The sequence below is a fragment of the Dunckerocampus dactyliophorus genome, chromosome 14, assembly GCF_027744805.1.
Source record: "Dunckerocampus dactyliophorus isolate RoL2022-P2 chromosome 14, RoL_Ddac_1.1, whole genome shotgun sequence".
NCBI classification, from domain to species: Eukaryota; Metazoa; Chordata; class Actinopteri; order Syngnathiformes; family Syngnathidae; genus Dunckerocampus; species Dunckerocampus dactyliophorus.
In genome coordinates this window covers 15,553,139-15,565,153 of record NC_072832.1, presented here as the reverse complement: position 1 = coordinate 15,565,153, position 12,015 = coordinate 15,553,139, and the positions used below count along the sequence as shown (strand labels likewise).

Sequence of the window (12,015 nt, the reverse complement as noted above, 5' to 3'; positions counted from 1 at the left end):
TGTCCCATAATGCACTGCTTCACAAACTAGAGGCGCGAATTATAGAGACCATACTTCCTTTTTATTCAAGAGTGGCAGCGTAAGTACACGACACACTTATTAGCGGATAAAAGTATTCGCGTTGCCGAGTTGTTCGTAGTTGATATACTTTACCACGCCGATCAGCATCACGAGTAACTAGTAAGTTAAGCGTTAGCCTCTCTGTGCTAAAGTTGAAAGGTAGCCAGCTACTGTAGATAACATGCAGTCTCGGGTAACGACCTTCTCTAATGATTAATACGTCAGAACTACGCGATAAAACCGAAATATATTTAATGTTCAGGCTGTTGGGTGTCGAGTTTGTCTTGTCTGTGTAGTCACGTCTACTATGGGAGAAACGGCAGTGGATAGTTATCTGCGAAAGCATATGGATATTGATTTGAGCACAGCTATTGAAATATGCTGTACACAATGCAGTTCAAAAAAACTCTTTAGAAATGCATATGGATAAATTCAGTGTAAGTAAGTACATTTCTTTTATGAAGGGGAGTCTTGGAGCTCAGGTGGCCAGTAATGACAACAAGCAACCGTGTTACAGTTCTTAAAGGTAATGTACCTCATCAGCACTACAGCTCATTGACCTCAAATGCAATGCATGATGCAGCATCGATTCACAGCTTGTGTTTGTGTGCCATGGATGAATGTCATTCCAGATGTCGTTGCATATGTGGATGTGTGGGCATCTGACAAGAGAGCCAACTATTCGAAACCTTTCATTCAGCAGCTACAGGAAATGGGCGCTCAGGTAAAAACAGAACCATTCATTCATGTTGTACCGATTATCCCATTCATGACTGAGGTTTTTTTTTTTTTTTTTACATTTATATCAATATAAGTATAAGAATTAAGAATGTTCAAAAGTGAAAGATGTGACACAATTAGCCTTTGTCGTCTGAGCTACGACTGTGTGTTTTAAGGTTTTTAAGCCTTTTTAACAGCATTTAGCCTATTTTTGTGTGACCGATAGGAATGTCACAATGTCCCAAAATTTTGCATGCACAGTTAATAAGATTTTATAATGGCAACAGTCTCTCAGGATTCACACAGCTGTGTTGTAAAGTGCACCAACTCTTCACGCAGCGACTTTGCGGGTGTAACATAACCTACAATTCTTTACAGGTATCAAAAACATTCAATAAACAAGTCACCCATGTCGTATTTAACAACGGTCATCCTGCTGCATGGATAAAAGCCAAGAAGAGCAATGTGAAGCTAGTCTCTGTACTTTGGATAGGCAGGTAGGCACTGAAATAGTGTAATTTTTATGTTTATTGCATGTTTTGGTTATGTTATTTGAAGAATGTAATGTTGGTTGTTTTTGCTGAAATGATGTACAGATGTTATGAAGACGGAGTGCATGTGGATGAAGAGTTGTATCCAGCCTCAAATGATGACAGTAATCCTGTGCTAAAGAACAAGAAAGTGAGTACTGTTTAGCCAATTGATTTTTCTGTCATTATAAAGCGAGAGCATCATCCAAAACATTACATTTGGTCGCTGTAACAGAAAGATTATTTATAGAATACAATAAGCCGTCATTATTAGTCTGAAATGTACATCTCACAGCAGCAAAAAGCTTGATTTACGGCTTTTGTCACCTAAAACATAACATTTGTACATGTAGATACTCTTAAAAGGTCCAGTTATTTAATTCCCATTTTTGTCTTGCTTGTGCTTCAATGGTGCAGCATCGTTGCATGCAGCCCAGAGACTCTCCAGAGAGGACGCCAGAAAATGACAGACGCATGAAGAGGAAGTTGGATAAGATGATGAAGGATATGGCTCCTAAGCAACCATCAGGTAAGCGTCCAGGCTGCCTTTTGACAGGTCCTTCCAACTGCTTGCAGGGTGCCAACATCTGCACGTACTGCAAGCATTATATCCTGCCTCTTCTTGATCTGAGTACGTAAGCGACGCCGACGTAACACACGCATGCGCACTAGTTATTTTTGTGTCAGCTAATGTTCGCAATTTGGCCAAGTCGATCTTCTAACATTAGCTGTGATTGAATGTGTAGTTTATTGGCACAACAACATGAATGTAAACTGTTGGTCACCTCTGTGAGACTGTTTTTGTTTGTGTGTACGTGCCACGGACATGTACAAAATACTGACAGCCGGGAGTGATAGCCATGCATAACATTATTTTATTTGGGCCAAAGGAAAATTTGCGACAGTTTTTATGCCGTTTAATTTGAAATTGTAAAAAATATAGGGCTGCACGGTGGTGTAGTGGTTAGCATGTTGGCCACACAGTAACAGTCTGGAGATTGGGAAGACCTGGGTTTGATTCTCCATTGGGCATTTCTGTGTGGAGTTTGCGTGTTGTCCCCGTGCGTGGGTTTTCTCTGGGTACTCAGGTTTCCTCCCACATTCTAAAAACATGCATGTCAGGTTATTAGTCCGACTCTAAATTGCCCATAGGTATGAATGTGAGTGTGAATGGTTGTTTGTCTGTATGTGCCCTGCGATTGGCTGGCGACCAGTCCAGGGTGTACCCCCGCCTGTCGCCCGAAGTCAGCTGGGATAGGCTCCAGCATGCTCCCGTGACCCTAATGGGGAGAAGCGGCATAGAAGATGGATGGATGTACAGTTTTTTGTACATCTTTGTAGGTTGTTCTTTTAAGCCACTGTTGGTAGCATATGCTTGCTGACTTTGGTGTTCTTAAATTTTTAGTTCAAAAAATGTGTAATCCCTTTCAGCTCACTAGTAAATAGTGCGATTTGGCATTTTTCCTTCACAGTCACAGATGTGTCGCCTATCATTATTGATGAAGTCAATGGAATTGTGTACAGCCCTTCGTGTAAAAGGGCAGATTACATGGCGGAGCGCCTGAAACGTATGAAAGAGAAACATGAAAGTATTTCACCCACAGGTAAGTATGAGGATGATCAAAACATTTAATCTTTTTTGCAGTGCCAAACATTCACCATCAGACTCTTGTTTTCAGCCTCACAAATGATGGAATCCTCTTCACTCTCTGGGCCGAAACCTTCGCTTGGGAACTCGCCAACTGTCTTCAAATTTTTGTGTAAGCATTGGCATTCCTTGTTTTGAAATGGCAAGAAGTAACTGCTCTTCCAAAGCACCCACATTACTTAGCAATGGTTCATTTGCAATGACCTTCAGAAGAAAGCCTCTTACTACTGTTTTAGGAATAATTACAAGATTCAATACTAAAATGTTTGCTTTAGGTTTTAGAAAATAATGATGGAAATTTCGGCTCTTCTAAGGGAATCAGTTTTTTGGGCTTGACTACCAACAACAAAGACCCATCACAATTAGCCGAAAAAGTCCAATCTGATTGGTGTATTATTTGTAAATTTCCAGCTGTTTACAGTCAAACAACGCAACAAAACATCCATCCGTCTTCTTCCGCTTATCCGACGTTGGGTCGCGGGGGCAGCAGCCTAAGCAGGGAAGCCCAGACTTCCCTCTCCCCAGCTACTTTGTCCAGCTCCTCCTGGCGGATCCCGAGGCATTCCCAGGCCAGTTGAGAGACATAGTCTCTCAGCGCGTCCCGGGTCTCGCGTTCCATCCTTCCATCCCCCCATCCCTCCCGGTCACGGCTCGAAGAAGCCAGCAGGACCACATCATCTGCAAAAAGCAGAGACCCAATGCTGCAGCCACAAAACCGAAACCCCTCAACGCCCTGGCTGTGCCTAGAAATTACTGTATGTCCATAAAAGTAATGAACACAATCGTTGACAAAGGGCAGCCCTGGCGGAGTCCAACCCTCACTGGAAATAAGTCCAACTTATTGCCGGCAATGCAAACCAAACTCTGACACCGGTCATACAGGGAATGAACCGCCTGAATTAGGTGGTCCGGTAACCAATATTCGCAGGAACACGAGGAACACGGTCGAATGCCTTCTCCGAGTCCACAAAACACCGTAGACCGGTTGGGCAAACTCCCATGCACCCTCGGACCCTGCCGAGAGTGTAGAGCTGATCCACAGTTCCACGACCAGGACGAAAACCACACTGCTCCCCCTGAATCTGAGATTCAACTATCCGGCGGATTCTCCTCTTCAAAACCCCTGAATAAACCTTACCAAGAAGACTAAGAATTGTGATCCCAAGATAGTTGGAACACAGCCCCCTTCTTAAAAAAAGGGGAACCACCACCACCCTAGTCTGCCAATCCAGAGGCACCACCCCCAATGTCCACGCGATGCTGCAGAGTCGTGTCAACCAAGACACGCCCACAGCATCTAGGGCCTTTAAGGAACTCCAGGCGGATCTAATCCACCCCCGGGGGGTCTGCCACCGAGGAGTTTTTTTAAACCACCTTGGCAACCTCAGCCCCAGAGATAGGAGAGCCCACGGCACTGCTTCCTCATTGGAAGATGTGTTGGTGGGATTGAGGAGGTCTTCAAGTATGCCTTCCACCGGCCCACAACATCTCGAGTCAAGGTCAGCAGCACACCATCCCTGCAAAGACACTGTGTTGGCCATGCACTGCTTCCGCCTCCTGAGACGGCGAATGGTGGTCCAGAATCTGTTCGAGGCCGTCCGGAAGTCGTTCTCCATGGCTTCTCTGAACTCTTCCCATGTCCGAGTTTTTCTCTCAGCGACCACCGCAGGCCGCGTGGCCTGCCGGTACCCGTCAGCTGCATCCGGAGTACCATGGGCCAAAAAGGCCTGATAGGACTCCTCCTTCAGCTTGCCGGCATCCCTCACCACTGGTGTCCACCAACGGGTCCTGGGATTACCGCCACAACTGGCACCAACCACCTTACGGCCAAAGCTCCGATCAGCTGACTCGGACTCAATTTTCGCCGCCTCCCTCGGAACATGGTAACGGGGGGAGCCATGTTACTGCAAGCTTGCTTGTCAGTGTAAACCCTCCTTCTGCTTAGTGTCGACGCGCGGATCGACACATTTTGACCAATCACGTGCAGCTTTAACAGACTTAAAAGACAAGAGAAAAAGACGTGTTCATGTCAAAGAGCTGTTTCGACCCATCAGTGTTATAAAACAAACAATTTAATTTCAAATAATATTGTGATTTTAGAAGCATTTTTTTATAGAACAATTCCAACCAAGGCTGAAACTAAAACATGTCTTTTTGTCTGTAAATGAATTGGTATATCAGCTGTCGAACTGATTTCAACCTGCCTAAAAACACCGTAGAAAAAAAACGGTGTTGTTGGTGTACCGTCTGCATGTGCACTATTCACTTGCCCTTTTTTTCCTCTGACAGCTTCTAAGAAATACATCCCTTTGGCATGATTCATCATGTTGTTTAATTTTAATTTGCCTTTTCACAACACCACCGTGGGTGGGTGGCACACAATCTGTTGTGGGGAGTAGGAAGTGATGCAAAGATCCATAAAACCATATTTGACTTATAAATTATGTTTTAACGTTACAATGTATTGCAATTTTTGAAGTGCTGATGATTATTTTTGCTTTCTTATAGATGATAATTCAGACGATGATTCCACTGCCTCTGTTGCTGAGCTCAGCCACTCTCCTGATAAGGAAAAAGTCTGTGAAGAAAGTGACACGACTGAAGATAAACAACATGACAAATACCTCACCAAAGACTTTGAAAAGCCTTGGCTGTCACCATGCAGTGCCATTTCAAAACCCACATTCATAAGCCCTTTAAAATGTCTGGACTTTGAGGAAAATGAGGTAGAAGGGACTTCACAAACAAACCAAATGAGTTCTTCAATTAGAAAAAATCCAACAGGGAAAGCCAAGTCTGTGGGTGTGATACAAGGCACTGTGGAGGAGGTGGCATCTGCTGATGGCAGGGAAGCTGGCAAAGACAAGTCGCATACAAAATCTTGCAGTCCTGTTGCTAAACCACTGGAACAATCGGACGACAAGTCAGAAAAGGGAAGGCGAAATATTCAAGTGACAAAGCCTGTGATAGAGACAAAGGCTAACTGTCCTGATGATGTGAACTCTTCAGGTTTCCTTTTGGCACCAACCATTTTAGGACATGACACTTTATTTAATGACCATTCTTTATTACAGAAAAGGCGGACACGAGGCAAAACCTCTCTCTCTGCTCTTAGTTTGTCCAGTGAATCTCAAAAGGTTGCTTCCAGTTCCCCTGTGGTAAAGGATGATGTGTTTGAGGACTTCTTCTCCTCAACCAATCACAAGATACCCAATAAGCCTCTCTTGCCCGTTATGCCTGACAAGAGAGATCTCCACATTTCCTTTGAGATGGATTCTTTCCCCAAGAAAAGAAAACAAAGAAGAAGTAAAAGAGCTGCTACAGCAACTAACAACTCCAAGAAGAGGAAAGTGGAGGAAACGGGGGACAGGTGCAGTCAGCAGGCTGTTGCAAACACAGAGCGTAAAAGTCCTCCACAAAAGGATGTCAAGGAGTCTCTGCCTGCATTGGATCCTTCGAATGCCACACTGGCTACTAAACAAAGACGACAAAGCACTTTACCTTTTGTTAGAACCAGTGGAGGTGCAGCAAAAAGGTTGTCTGCCTCTGTTCAGCCGCCAAAGCTAATGGAGGCGAAGACATCCTTGGAGCTGCAGAATCACTCTGATTGTCAATTATCTCACACTTTTCAAAGTGAGTAGCAAGGGAGCCATACCTTAGACTTGAGAATATTGATGAACAATAACACATTTTCCCGGTTTCAAAAATATAATTATTATGAAGTGACATTTTGGTTGGAACGTGTAGAGGCTTACAATCTCTGGGTCACATATGTTAAGTTTAATGACTGAATATTGTATTTTTATATAACAGATCCTGACATATATCATTAATTAGCAAATATAGTAGATCTTTAGCATTTTGCACAGGGACCACCAGCGTATGGCAAAAATCCAAAAATATCTATTTTTGACACACGCCCACCCCCAAACTCCTGATAGCTTGATGTTGACGTTCTCCAATTTCAGATTAACATTTGCAATAAGACTGATTGTTGTAATTATTAGATTAGATTCAGCTCCAGAACCCTCCCATTCTCTCTGCAATTTCAAGTATAAAATGTATAGTTACTCACTCCTAATGACTAAGATGATTGATGAACTGATGGAATCAGAGTCATATAAGTGTCACTTTTGCGTCTCGCAGTGCGTTCAAGTTCTGCTGAAAACCAAAAACATCAGTGAAGCATAAAGACATTAACCTAAAAATTGTGGGCTTTTTTTACACTGGTGCATGTATGCTGTACATTTAACCTGTATTATCAGGTGTTTCTAAATTATTACTGATTTAGGATGAATGAGATTTCTTTCTGTGGAGAAAACTGCCTATTTTTGGTGAAAAAATTTATTTCTGGTTTGCAAATGTGTGGGGATCCACTGTACACTGCCTGGCTTAAGAAAAAGATCACCTAGATTTAAGGAAATACTGAATGGGTGATTATGTTTCAGCTGGCAGTGGAAGAACAGCTGCTGTCACCAATAAAAAATCTTGGTGAAAAATGAATGCAACTATGGGCAGAATAAAATGTAACCGTGCAGAAGCTTGTGGAAACAATGCCATAGCGAGGTGTTCCGTAATTAAATCTGAATTTTTGGGGGCCAGGCCTTGTATAATCTTCTATAGCTACAACTATTTTTGCAATGCAATTAGACATACCTAAGATGTTTTTGTGGCATTTTGTATTAAAGATTTATTTAAAAATGCCCATGGCTTCTCCATAAAGTATTAGGTGCTTAAGCAAGTAATTTTCTCATTTTTCAATTCCTGTATAGTCATATAAATTATTGAGAACACTTTCACTGTTTATTAAACTATCAGTGTAAAATTGTCTTTCAGAATCAGTTGCTCTATGAGTCACAAGCGTTTACTAACTAATGTGCAAACTAGCAATGTAACAATTTGTAGAAACACTGAACTCTCACATTTCTATGCAGTATTAGCTACATATTAAATACTTACTGTGTGCGCATACCAGTAATACTACATTATATTTACTAATATTTATATAGTTAATCTTTAACATTATGTGCAGTACAAAAGTTTGGACACACAATACAACCCCACGGCCCCAACCCCATTAATAAGGCAAGAAATTCCACTAAGTAACCCTGACAAGGCACACCTGTGAAGTGACGACTATTTCAAGTGACTACCTCATGAAGCTCACTGAGAACGCCAAGGAGTTGCAATGCTATCAAAACAAAATTATAAGACATATTTAGAGTTATTTCACACTTTTTTGTTAAATACATAATTCCACATGTGTTCATTCATAGTTTTGAGAATCTGCCGTGTAAATAGTCATGAAAATAAGAAAAATGCATTGAATGAGTGGCGTGGCCCACCTTTTGGCCCATACTGTATGTGACTGGCACTTTAGGTTCTTTTAATGCGTGCAACGTATCATTTTGAGCTCAGCCAATATGTGGGCAACGGACGCAATGTCTGTTTTGTATTTGCTTGACTGTTTTCACTTGTGCTTTCTTGCCAATGTAGGTAGAAGAAGAGAACATGAAGCTGCAGCTGCTTTAACAGAGCTTCCCAATGCAGGTTGGGTGAATCAGAATAAGCACACCTGCTCAAGTCATCAGAAAATCGACAAAGTGAAGGTAAAAACAAATTATTTGTCTAAATAAATGTTGTAACCGTGCATTTGATGTTCTCAGTCTTGTTCTGACAATCTGCATGATTGCTGAATTATATGTGGATAGGTTTTGCCTGAATTGCCTCCCAATCCACGTGTAAATGACTTGTTACCACACAACACTGGCTGTGACTGCAAATTCAAATGATTTGTTTAGCTTTGATCTTTTTAACTTGCAGCTGCAAAATATGATGTAATCCTGTCAGGCATTGTTTTCCATGCTGCAGGTAGTTTAGGATCACACGACTTGCATGTACTGTAGGTGGTGTGCTTCTATTAGGGTACAGTATTTCCTTGTTAAGGCCATACACTTCCATTGCTGTCAGGATTTTACACATCTCACCACGGGGCTTCTGTCTGTGTGGTCTTTGGGGTCTTCCTTTGTTTAGCGTCTGATAATAAGCATATCACTTCCTCTTTGTGAATGCACCTGGCCTTTGTTTTCTTTACGCCGTAACCTCAACATCCTGCAGCTGAAAAAAGCTAAACATTGCATCCTAATCGCCAGGCAGTCATGCTAAAGGTTTAAACCTGGTTATGGCAAGGAAGCTATTCTATAGAGGGCCCTTAGAGATCAAGCATTAAAATTTGTATTCCAGCTCTTCACTCTGCCTCAAAATGATCTCATCCCTCTCTAAACGCAGCGAAGAGTGGCAGTGTTCACAACCTCAATCATTTCATTTTTTTCTTCTCATTTTTCAAGAGTCATTACATCTCGTAATTACTGTTGGTTTACCATCGACACCTAGCTTTTGCACAGACACAGCATCCTTGTCCCTCTTTGATTTTTTAATTTTTTTTTTTTTTTATCACGTCTTTTTCAGCATGCGCCAAGACGCGGGCGTCAGTATGACCTTGTCATTCAATGAAGAATTTCTGGCCTTCGCACTCCGGGGCTGTGCTGCATTTCACGGCGGCTCTTTGTTGCAGGCTCATTATTTATGACTCGTTCTTCTCATGTTCTCGTCATGAGAACAGCCATGCTCCTTTGTTTTGAGTTGTTTTGATGTTGTTGGAAAGTGCTTAGAATAAACAATTATTAACAGCCCTGATGTCATTCAGGAGCACGATATAGTGCTGCACTAATTGGGTACCAGTGGAGGAGCCTTTGTAATGTGTTGGTCATTAAATCTTCCCAGCTTCCCTATCAGCATTCATAGAATGTTACAGCTGGGTTGAGGTTAACGTAGAAGGAAGGGCCGACTCACCACAATTTGATTGTCAAGCTGCTTTTGGCCCTTCCAGCTGGGGGACTACAGTAGCTGTAAGAAAACTGTTTGGACCCACTACTCAGGTGTTATGGTTGATTATTACAGTCTCCGGATAGACCAAATACATCAAATTCACAGTTCTGCCTCAATGACTGTGATTGTGTTTTTAATTCACTCTGCTGCTACGTATCTCACAAGCTCAGTCTGTTTCTTTTGTTAGATATGGATCCTTGTTCTTGCTACCTGCAGTACCTCACAACAAAACAGACAAGAATTTGTTCTCATGATTACAGCATCTACAGGAAATGAAAGAAGTTTTGACTTGCTTTGTGAGTCAGTGTTGTTCAAGAGGGATTGCTGGGTCGTCATCTTCATTCTAGTATATCCCAACGGTGTTTGATGGCTTGAGGTCAGGGAAATGTGCAAGTTCTTCATCACCATCCAACTATGCCTTTATGGACCTTACCCTGTGTAAAGAGTGATTGATTAGTTGATTAAGTGTGTGATACTTGTGTCTATACAGTGTACTGTATTATGTAATCCATTTCAAATTTAGTAGGTGCTGTATTTTCTTGGCAATTTCACTGCATTGATTTTGTGAATATGTTCACACATTCACACGTTTCTCTAGTTTATGGTGCCATAAAGTCACACATACGTGTCTATAGCAATAAAAACCAAAAACATGCTGTGTGTAATAGCTGTCTAAATGGAAGTAGATGGAACACTAATGCATATTCAGGGGCAAAATGCTCGCAAAAGAAATATGATTCATGACCAATTCAATTAATGTATTGTAATGTCTGTGTTACAGTCCTTTAGAACACTGGTCATGACAAGCATGCCAACTGAGTAAGTATCACTTAAGATTACATTCAGAATCACTTAGGATAAATATCAGTGTTTCCACAGGACTGCAATCTACTTGCGGCTATGGTGGGTTGTGAGGGAGCATATACAGGTGGTCCTCAGGGTTTGGTGCGCCAAGTTTCTCCCTTTTTGTGTTTATGTATGCTTGCCGATAAATTAAAACTTTATTTTGGTAAGTCAACACGAGACTTGCTCGAGAACTAGTTACAATGTGGCGCACCGCAGAAAAACGCAAGCCACACTACTCAACACTGGACTGTGGTGCGACCATAATAATTCATAATTAAGGATAAAGCTAAACTCAACTGTCCTCTCTGCATGCAGCCACATGCACACAAAGAGGACATATGGCACGTTCACAGACGCTCGTAAATTACAAACCTCTAACACCACCAATCCTCTGAAAGACATGGTAATAACTAGTGTAGTGGTCTTAATATTGATTCTCATTATTTTCATTTTATGATTTTTTTTTTTTTTTTTACTGTTTCATTTAAGTCTTGTATTTAACGGTAGTGTGTTATTACTGTATTTCATGTCCTCTGTGTGTTCTGATACAGTGAGCGACTTAGGAGTTGTTTTAGGTATAAGATTCGACTTACACCAAAACTCGACTTATATCACAGTCGAGGAACGGAACTCGTACGTAACCCGAGGACCGTGTGTGTGCGCTCGCGTGTGTGTGTATATACAGTATATTTGTGCATATAGTTTATGTATATATACAGTATGTGTGTGTGTATGTACTGTATGTATGGAAAAGTCTGATCCATGTAATGCATTTGTGGCAAACAATATGTAATTAGTGCATTTGTCCTACCCTCCTACCGTCGTTGACCTCATCTAGGAAGCAGCACTTGGTGGTTCAGGTGGTGAAAGCACTGGGTGGCTTTTCTATTACCAATCGAGTTTGCAAGAGCACAACTCACGTGGTTTCCGGGCAACACAGGCGGACGCTCAATGTTTTGTTGGGAATTGCTCGTGGCTGCTGGATCCTCTCATTTGAATGGGTAGGTTGTTGTTGATGTGTCCATCATAGCATGACAGAAATTGATGATTGTTATTGATTCTTAGATTCTGTGGTGTTTGGAGCAAAGGCAGTGGCTTCCAGAGGAACCATATGAACTTTCAGAGGTGTTTCCGGCAGCGCAGGTGAGTACCATTGCTAGTTGATATGTCCACGAGTGCTTACTGCTGACTTTATTTCCTAATAGCAACATGCATATGAGAACTACTAGCCTCCACTTCAAAACTGCGAGCATGATGAATGATAGCAATATGTCCTAATCTCTCTGTCTCCGGTCCAGCTTGACTTGCCTTAGATGACTGCGT

The 12,015-nt window shown here is 41.9% G+C and overlaps 1 protein-coding gene across 4 annotated transcripts in view; it reads left to right on the top strand.

The window, feature by feature from the left end:
- Positions 1–38: 38 nt before the first annotated feature.
- Positions 39–12,015, top strand: part of mcph1 (microcephalin 1) — a 45,852-nt gene continuing 33,875 nt past the window's right edge. For 2 of the 4 annotated variants that reach the window (XM_054798549.1, XM_054798548.1), the window contains exons 1-13: positions 45–79; positions 525–586; positions 693–784; positions 1,159–1,277; positions 1,377–1,461; positions 1,728–1,839; positions 2,783–2,914; positions 2,990–3,070; positions 5,467–6,591; positions 8,455–8,567; positions 10,628–10,665; positions 11,531–11,693; positions 11,758–11,835. In XM_054798549.1, coding sequence (XP_054654524.1) covers positions 553–586; positions 693–784; positions 1,159–1,277; positions 1,377–1,461; positions 1,728–1,839; positions 2,783–2,914; positions 2,990–3,070; positions 5,467–6,591; positions 8,455–8,567; positions 10,628–10,665; positions 11,531–11,693; positions 11,758–11,835 — 2,172 coding nt within the window. In that variant the 5' untranslated portion in view covers positions 45–79; positions 525–552. Of the gene's footprint in view, positions 80–382; positions 587–692; positions 785–1,158; positions 1,278–1,376; positions 1,462–1,727; positions 1,840–2,782; positions 2,915–2,989; positions 3,071–5,466; positions 6,592–8,454; positions 8,568–10,627; positions 10,666–11,530; positions 11,694–11,757; positions 11,836–12,015 lie in introns of those variants that run through there. The other 2 variants (XM_054798550.1, XM_054798551.1) reach the window with 2 other exon arrangements.